Source organism: Engraulis encrasicolus, chromosome 24, assembly GCF_034702125.1.
Source record: "Engraulis encrasicolus isolate BLACKSEA-1 chromosome 24, IST_EnEncr_1.0, whole genome shotgun sequence".
Taxonomy (NCBI): Eukaryota; Metazoa; Chordata; class Actinopteri; order Clupeiformes; family Engraulidae; genus Engraulis; species Engraulis encrasicolus.
Genome location: NC_085880.1, coordinates 15,712,148 through 15,722,147, shown reverse-complemented (window position 1 = coordinate 15,722,147; position 10,000 = coordinate 15,712,148). Strand labels below are relative to the sequence as shown.

General features: G+C 44.6%; 2 protein-coding genes across 2 annotated transcripts in view; one reads left to right on the top strand and one right to left on the bottom strand.

Annotated features, from left to right (window-relative positions):
• antxr1d (ANTXR cell adhesion molecule 1d) overlaps positions 1-1,055 on the top strand; it is a 24,705-nt gene extending 23,650 nt beyond the window's left edge. Inside the window, exon 18 of the mRNA XM_063192317.1 lies at positions 670-1,055. Within this exon, the coding sequence (XP_063048387.1) occupies positions 670-1,023 (354 nt within the window). The 3' untranslated portion in view covers positions 1,024-1,055. The remainder of the gene's footprint in view (positions 1-669) is intronic.
• Positions 1,056-4,488: 3,433 nt separating this feature from the next.
• rrp12 (ribosomal RNA processing 12 homolog) overlaps positions 4,489-10,000 on the bottom strand; it is a 26,201-nt gene continuing 20,689 nt past the window's right edge. The window contains exons 27-33 of the mRNA XM_063192183.1: positions 8,943-9,098; positions 8,480-8,661; positions 7,943-8,053; positions 7,683-7,732; positions 7,421-7,505; positions 7,044-7,111; positions 4,489-5,341 (exon numbers count right to left, since the gene is read on the bottom strand). Coding sequence (XP_063048253.1) covers positions 5,159-5,341; positions 7,044-7,111; positions 7,421-7,505; positions 7,683-7,732; positions 7,943-8,053; positions 8,480-8,661; positions 8,943-9,098 — 835 coding nt within the window. The 3' untranslated portion in view covers positions 4,489-5,158. The remainder of the gene's footprint in view (positions 5,342-7,043; positions 7,112-7,420; positions 7,506-7,682; positions 7,733-7,942; positions 8,054-8,479; positions 8,662-8,942; positions 9,099-10,000) is intronic.

Sequence of the window (10,000 nt, the reverse complement as noted above, 5' to 3'; positions counted from 1 at the left end):
CTCACATATTATACACACACACACTCACACACACACACACACACACACACACACACTCACACACACACACTTTCTGTTGCAGTGCTGCTATTTCTATTCTGTGGTGCTAATGGAGCGGAAGGCTTTTGTCCAGAAACAGATCCCACAGGAGCAACACACACACACACACACACACACACACACACACACACACACACACACACACACACACACACACACACAAACACACACACACACACACACACACACACACACTCCTTGTTTCTGCTGCAGCGGTGCTATTGCTATTATGTGGTACGACACACACACACACGCTCTCACACACATGTGCACACACCCACGCACACTGCTGAACAACTTCTTATAGCGGTATAAATGTGGACACAGTGGACAATAGTGTAATTGTGCTTGTGTATGTCTAATAATGTAATACGGTGTGTGTATGTGTGTGTGTGTATGTTATCTTCCACACACCGCGCTCTTCCGTCTTGTTGGTGCGTCTCTGAAGGACTCTAGTAGTAGGAAATGGATCGCACTCAATTTTTCTTCTTTCTTGTTGTTTTCTTTTTATTTTAACACTGCAGGGACTGACATGACAGACGTTTCGGCTGCACAGAGCCTCTATGTGTGTATGTGCCTAATATGTGTAATTCTCGGTTTGTCCTCTAGGGGCGCTGTATGAACTTCACGCGTGTGAAACAGGAAGCAGCGTCGCCGTCTCCTCCCAGAAGCTCCGCCCCTCCTGCAGTGGCCCCGCCTCCCGCTGACCAGCTGCCTCTCATGACACGCACGCCCTCACGTCAGCCCTCCCTAAAAACCCCGCGTGCAGACACACACATACCCGCAACCGCTCCAAAGACACCCTCGCACCCTACCATACCCCCTCCCGCACCCCCTCTGAAGACCCCATCACACACTCAACCCAACACACCCCCACGCCGGGCTCCTCCTGGACCCCCTCCCTCCAGAGCCCCACCCGGACCACCGCCCTCACGACCACCACCCTGCCTACAGATGCTGTAGCCATGGCAATCAACATGGGGTGGGGTCATCAGAGGCAGAATAGTTATTAGAAAAGCAACACTACTGTTGTCGGGAGAGAGAGAGAGAGAGAGAGAGAGAGAGAGAGAGAGAGAGAGAGAGAGAGAGAGAGAGAGAGAGAGAGAGAGAGAGAGAGAGAGAGAGAGAGAGAGAGAGAGAGATGTAAGCGAGAGATGGAGTGATTTAAAGAAATGAAGGGATGGTGTAGACTGCTGGTCAGTTCTCTAATTTATTTGGAATGTTAGCATCTCTCTCTCTCTCACACTCCCATTGGGCGTCCTCTCTTTCGCCTGTTAGGCCTATAGGACATTTCCTCAAGTTAGGGCCTCTGCACACAGGTTCCGACAGAACTGCGGAGCACTATCAGTTCTGACAATTTCAGATACCCGCCCACAGTGGTGCAGATGTGCTCTGAACAATGAAAAGTCAATGTCATCTCTGCAGAGCATGAATAAACAACGGGCGGCTCCTAATCGACAGCTGACATCTACGGACATCTGCACCAGTGTGCGGGGTTGTATTGAAAACAGTAGAATCGCAACGTTGGCAGAGCACTTAGTCGTAACCTGTGTGCAGAGGCCCCTAGTGCTCCATGCACTCTGCTGAGCACGCGTGCGTGCCTGTATGTTTTTGTCTGTATTTTCTTTTGCCTGCTGTTGTAGTAATCACTGAGGATCATGTACATACTATGTAGCTCATATGGTGTAGGTGTGTGTGTGTGTGTGCAAGTGCGTCTCGCATCATTGAGTGTTTGCATGCGACATACTAAATGCACACCGCTGAGCGTGTAGGTATTTGTGTTATGCTGTGTAAAAGAGGAAAATATTCTTTACATGTTTTTGCTAATAAAGCTAACACACTTTGGGAACACTCGCCTCCATGTCAAATATCTGTACAATTACACACACACACACAACCATCAAATAAGAAGTGTGAATGTGGGGTTAGGTGCCTTTCTCAAGGGCATTTCATCCATGGATGGAGGTGTAGGGAGAGGTAAGCGTGGGTTTCAAACCTGCAATCCTCTGAACATGAGACTTTCTCCCTAACTATTAGGCCATGGCTGCCCAAAAGTTTGACTTGCAAAATTTTACAATGATGTTGTTAAAACAGAGGGGGAGAGAGAGAGAGTTAATCTGAATTCACCTTTCCAGCACTGGCATAGCCATGTGCACTGGTAACTGATACTGCCCCCTAGAGGAAAGTCATACACAAGAGTCATACAGCGTGAAGCTGCACAGCCTGATCTCCAAAAATTCCGTGCTCCTGGACACGGATGATTAACGGTAGGGACACATACACGCGAATTTGCGAACTTTGCCATTCATTCCTATGAGAGAGGCGAAGGCAAGCGATGGCGAGGCGAAGGCAAGCGATGGCAAGCGAACAGGAGCGAAGCGAAGCGAAATTATTAAAGAAAGTTTAATGTTATGCAAATGAGGAGCGAATTCGCCTGCCACGGCCCAATCAAATCAACAACATAACTGTTCCATTCCATTTGATTCGCCGCGACGACCTGATGACGGTTGGATTTCGCCTCTCCTCGCTTCGCCTTGCTTCGCCTCCTATGTGTCCCTACCGTAAGGACACGAAATCCGTGTCCAGGAGCACGGATTTTGCCAAAATTCCGTGCTCCTGGACACGGAATTGTTTTCCGTGCTCCTGGACACAGAATTGTTTTCCGTGATGGGCACACGGAAGTGCTTTCTATAGGCTATTACCACAGCACTGTGTAACTCTATCATTAGAAAATACATAACAAATGCTAATCCTAAACAAAATAATGCTATAGCAATTTAAGTTGTGCCCTGACCAAAACATTCCCTAACCTTAACCTGTCATTAAAGACATATTTTTGAGAAATACATTTTCCAGTTGGTTGCTAGGCTATCAAATTCATATAATGAATGAAAGAAAACTAGCTGTGCCCAGACCAAAACAATCCCTAACCCTAACCTGTCAGTAGGAAATGTGAGAGGGTGAGAAAAAATATTTGAAATTAGAAAAATCCTGAGAAAACACAAGACTGTGGAAACATAGAGCTGTGGTAATAGCCTATAGAAAGCACTTCTGTGTGCCCATCACGGAAAACAATTCCGTGTCCAGGAGCACGGAAAACAATTCTGGACACGGATTTTGTGTCCTTAACATCTGTGTCCAGGAGCACGGAATTTTTGGAGATCATGTTGAGCTGCAGCTCATTTGTGCTGTGCTCATTTGTGCTGTGAAAATTAATACTTCAATCACTTGTTTTGTAAAGTTACCGCCGTTTTATTGAATTATTATCCTATTATTTTATTTATAGCACAAACAAAAAAAATTACAGCATTATCCTGCACAAACAATCTGCAGTGTCATTTCAGCATTTTGTGTCTGAGGGGAGGTCAGCTTCACGCAGGTCACACACACACAGGCTACATCAGAATACTGTAGCACGCACCGCCTCCATACCAGCAGACCAGTACCTTCTATGTAGAGAGCCAGCCAATAGTAAGCACAATTCAGACGTAATACAGCACTGTTATTTACATAACCTCTGAAGCAGATCGGTCGCTGGGCCTGATGGCACAAATGACCAATGGCCATCCAGTTGTCAAACTCCCACGGACTTCTGGGATAGCAAAGTAACCAACTGCAAATATGATCAGATATAGAAAGTCATCTGGGTACCACACGCCTCCTGGTTGAAAGCTTACTAGAGTATTTGGATGTACTACATACAAGCTTCCTTATGTTTAGCCTTCCTCCTGGATTTTGGATGGAGCCACACTCTTTCCCCACGAGTCACACACACACACACACACGTCATCTGGTTCAACAGCTTTTTATCTTCTTCTGCATTTCAAGTAGTTTCCCGGATTTTACACAAACGCATGAACACAGGCGCGCGCCCGTGCGCACACACACACACAATCACAGGTTTATTCATACACACAGGATCAGTGTGACCACAACAGCCCCTCTTATATGAACTTCCAGAACACAGCATGGACTTTGCACTTCATACACACATGCAGCCATTTAGACTTTCACACACACACACACACTTTTTCAGTCTGGAGTGAGAACAATGAACAGTAAGAGATTGCAGCCTGGTCAATGGAGCCTCTATTCAGACACTCTCCACTCAGGCTGGGGGACAGAGGGGCAGGGAAGGGGAAAGGGAAGAGGGGTTGGCTCTGGGTGAGTGTGTCGGAGAACGTCTGAAAGAGAGAAGTGCGCATGTGTGTGTGTGTGTGTGGTAAGCAGCATTGCCATGGAGGAGTCATGGTGAAATGAGGCTCCTTTACAAGCATTTGCGCACGCACACACACACTTCAAAATGAACAGCATTTGTAAATCTGACCACCTGTATGTGGCAAAGAGAACTGTTTGTGCAAGCTAGCACACACGCATTTGCAAATTGACACACATTCACACGCACACACACTCCCTCAGAACCAGATGTAGTGAAGCACAAAAAGCTTTTTATTTCACATTTGATGTTAATTTAAGTTCGCTCTCAATATAGAGATTGAATCACTGCATACTGCACTCTTACAGCCCCATCTGGTGGCAAGATATTGTCACTGCGCCACTCCAATATGTTCCTAAATGGAACACTTGTGTTGAGTCTCAGATGGTGCACTTGAGCACTTCAGGCACCATGTTTCAGGGCATTAAGTTTGCCATCTGACACACAGCATAAGTCAATGTAGTCAGTATGCACACAGAAGTCATTACAATGACATTACATTTAATGCTGCTGCTTATAACACTAACATGTGGCCAGAGGGGAGATTACAGTGAGGAAGGATGGCACAGGAAGGACCCCTGGAACTCCAAGGACGGCTGTACGCTGAACTGCCCGTCACAAAATACACTCTCCATACAAATACACACTCCATAATACAAAACAAGCATAGGAATAGCACATACAAATAGTCAGTTCTGTGTATGTTTCATATGTGTGTGGGTGTGTTCTTGTTCATGTTTCGTCATAAGGCTGTCTCTTTTCTGCATTCTTCAGGCAAGAGTTCATGAGACAGAGTGTGTGTGTGTGTGTGTGTGTGTGTGTGTGTGTGCTCCTCCTCATCATGCTCGTCTTCCTTGTTGGCTGTGTGTGTATGTGTTTTCATCATGCTCTTCTCTTGTTCTTCATCCTCTTGGCTGACAGCGCCCCCTTGTGGGCTCCTCGCACCATGCCCTTGAACTGACCCTGCAGCTTGGCCCTCTTGCGGCGGTTCAGCTGAGCCTTCTTCAGGGGGATGTAGGCGTACGGGTCCTCTTTGCCCTTCCTCTTCACGTCACCTTTACCCTTCTGCACAGAGAAACATAGAAACATAGCATTACATTACAATTAGGTAATGCTTCACATCGCCTTAACCATTATGCAACAAAGAAACACAACATTGTGACATCATAATGTAACACACCATTGTGACATAATGTAACGTAACATAACATTATGACATCATAAGGCAACATAATATTGTGACATCATAATGTAACAACATTGTAACATCATAATGCAAAATAACATTGTAACATTATAATGCAAAATAATATTGTAACATTATAATACAACATAATATTGTGACATCATACTGTAACATTGTGACATCATAACATTATGACTATTAATGCAAAATACTGTGACATTATAATGTAACATTGTGACATCATAATGTAACAACATTGTGACATCATCATGCAACATAACAATGTAACATTATAATTCAACATAACATTGTGACATAATGTAACATAACATTGTGACATCATAATGCAACATAATATTGTGACATAATGCAAAACAATATTGTGACATCATAATGCAACAACATTATGACATCATAATGCAACATAATATTGTGACATCATAATGTAACATTATGACATCATAATAAATCATAATATTGTGACATCATAATGTACCAACATTGTGACATCATAATGCAACATAACATTATGACATCATGATGCAACATAATATTGTGACATCATAAAGTGACATTGTGACATCATAATACATCATAATATTGTGACATCATAATGTAACAACATTGTGACATCATGATGCAACACAACAAGACATGATGCAACATAATATTTTGACATCAAAATATAACATTGTGGCATCATAAGGACTTCTGCACACCGGCTCCGACAAAGTGCGGCGCACTTTTGCTTCCGACCCCCAAACCCAATTTCACACGAACATAGCATTGATAGTCAATGGGCGGCGCCGACAAAATAGAACTTGTCTTTAATTGCTATCCGACATCGGCCAATGTCCACGGACATCGGCGCCAGTGTGCGTGGTTCTATTGAAAACAATGGAATCGAATTTTAGCTGAGCAGTGCTCAGCACTTTGTTGGCGCCGGTGTGCGGAAGCCCTAATACGTAAGGGTTAACGTTCGGCGAGAAGGTCGCTACCGTGGAATAGCAGCACGACAGAGAGAATCTTTAGACCCCGACGCGGAGCGGAGGGGTCTTGTTCTCTCTGAAGTGCTGCTATTCCACAAAGCGACCGACTCGCCGAAAGTTAACCTGCTTATTATATGGATATACTTAAATGATTCACACATGGCGGGGACATTTCTTTAGGCCTATTTAATGTTAAGATTGTTGCTGCGCAAAACAAAACAGTGCCGTTGTGGAACACCGCTAGGCAACAGGTAGCCAGGACAACAGGTGTTGTCTATCACAGCAGCTGATTAGAGTCTTGTTGAAAAGTCGCTTTAGCAGTGAAAAGTCTTGTTGCCATTGACAGCGGTCTGTTATAGACCAACCCGTCCGTTATCGAAAAATAACAGACGTGCGAACGTTGGGGAGCCCCGTTGATATGAATGGAGCATTCGACCGATGACGTCACAACCATATAATACAACATAATATTGACATCATAATGCAACATAATATTGTGACATGCGAAACGTCTGTCCGTCATGCTAACCCACTAAAAATAAAATACAAGAACTACACTTGAGTGCGGTTTTTTGATACTCCCCGCCCTCACCTTGGCTCTGTAGTCGACTCCTGACTCCTGTCTGGCTCCTAGTGGCCGATGGATGCCAGCGCCTCCAGCTGCAGAAACACATGTCACATGATCAATACAACAGGTCACATGATCATCATCTTCAAGTCATATGGTCAATACAGTTTACATGATCATATCCACATGTCACATGATTATTAATAGTAGGCATGGGAAGTAGGCTATTTGAAAATCAAGAACGAGCCCAAATTCACACATAATCAACTCCACACGACACACACACACACACACACACACACACACACACACACACACACACACACACACACACACACACACACACACACACACACACACACACACACACACACACACTAACAGTAGGCAGACACACACACCTTTGTATTTGGGTTGTGACTCCACGTCCATCATGCCATCGTCATCATCGAGATCCTCCTCAGCTCTCCTCTTATGGCTCTTCTTCTACACGTACACACACACACAATTCATGACAAAAGTATTTTATGTTAGGTATGGCAAGACATTATAATTTCATTTACGTTCACAAATTAACTAAAAAAATGTATTTGGTTGATTGAGAGGGAGTGGGTGTGTCTAAGGTGAGGTCACATGATGAGTGGGTGTGTCTAAGCTACTCACTTTAATTCCGGCTTCCTCCAACACATCCTCCAGCTCAGCATCAGGTGCGGCTGAAACACATCACACACACACAGTTAACACATGCATACCCGCTCACATGCCCACACACGCACGCACACAGTGAACACACTCAGTTAACACACACATGCTCGCTTACACACACACACACACACACAGTTAACACATTCATGCCAGCTCACGCGTGCACAACTGCGCACACACACACAGGCATGCATGCACGCACGCACGCACAAACACACCTTTGTTGCTCTTCTTCTTGGTGTCCTCTTCGTCGTCGATGACAAGTCGTCCGTCTGACGTCACCTTGAAGCCGTGGTCCTTCTTACGCGCACGAGCCTCAGGATTCGTGGCTGAACACACACACACACACACACACACACACACACACACACACACACACACACACACACACACACACACACACACACACACACACACACACACACACACACATTATTAGAATGTCGTCCACATACACACCCGCTACCTGAGTAACTAACCAGCAACGGACGCCAGTAATGCTTAATCACGTGCTTGGGATCATCAGTTCCTCCGTTTTTTATGGTGTGGTGTTTGCATTGACATAAAAAAAAAAAAAAACACCTGCTGAAAATGCTCTGGCATTGTTGGGTTGTATGATTTGTAAATGGCTGGCACCCAATGGGGTTACACTAAATAACCAGCTGACCACTAACCAATGAACCTACACCAACACACACCCCCTTACACACTCTTACATGGTAAAACACAAGGACGCACAAAAGCGCGAGTCTTACCCAGCACTCTCTGTGAGGCGGTTTGATCCAGGAAGTTGAGCGGCTCGTCACTAAGACCCTCCTTCAACCAGGCCCCGCCCCTCTTCTTGTTCTTAGGCTCCGCCTTCTTCTTGGTTTTCGACTTCTTGGACTCCTCCGCATCAGACATGTCAGAGTCGCTCTCCGCAAGGATGTCCTCAATACTACACACACACACACAGTTTACTTCTTTATTTGGATTGACAGATAGACATTTATCATAGCACAAGCCAAATTTTATAGGAGTTTACACAAAACTAAAAGAAACTGCGCACTGAGTGTCTTAAGGATACATGTGGCACCTCCGTCTCCAGATGAAGAGGCTCCCACACACACACACAAACACACACACACACACACACAGTGAGGTACAGACCACCAAAATATAAACAAGGCATTCTCATTGGTGACCTCATCGGTAAAATATCACGCTGGCTCCTCCCACCTGTCTCCCTTGGGTTTGGGGGCGTCGGCATCACTGTCTGACTCCTCCTCTTCGTCTTGGACCGCCTTCTTCCTCTTAGACCGCGCCTCCACCTTGCGGATGTTAGCCAGCACCTTGTGATGCTCCTCAGGTAGCATGTCTCGGACTAGCTCGTAGCTAAATACACACACGCAATGAAGTTATTTGTGTTGTAAGGAAACTATGGCAGTTTTTTTTTTTACTTCTACTTTTACTTTGGCCACCTCTACATCTACGCACCACGAATTTGCTGAAATAATGAACAGGATGATGAGACTAAAAAGAGGGACTTCGGTAACACTTTATTTTACCTGGGCTTTACATACAGTGTACTTACTCATTAGGTACAGTGGAGTAACTGGTGTAATAACATCTAAGTACAAGTAGTACATGTTATTACACCATATATTTTATGTATCTACATACCATAATGACAATAATGACCATAATGCACTATGAACTGGTTTATAATACTTTGCCAATGTGATGAATGCCAATGTGATGACTGAGGCCCAAGGTATCCTTGCTATGTAGATACACAAACATACACATTTTGAATATTATGTAATAACATGTACTACTTGAGTGTGTGCAGTGGCGTAACTATCGGTAAGCAGGGACTGCAGTTGCTTACGGGCCCACGAGTTCTCAGGGGCCCCGTTGCGGACGCGTAGTGGGCACCCATTGGTACTGGGGACTAGAATGTCTCTGCACACGCAGAAAATTCCCCTGTAACTCTTCTTGTTATTAGATGTTGACCGGACCGTATTTATATCACAACAGATGCCACCGTCCAACATGATGGTGTGCCGTTTAAACACGACACCAATGGCAAAGCCATGCTACTATTAATACTGTGCTAATAACTGTGTTTAGTTCATTAGACGGTTCTTTAAAAATACAGTCATATAATATGTTTCAAACTGCAATAAATATCTTAACAATACGGTGTATTTGAGTCTTTTATTTTTTTACATTACGACTTGGAATTATGGGTAATGGGTTATGATGAACTGATTGAACATGTTACGTAGCCTACG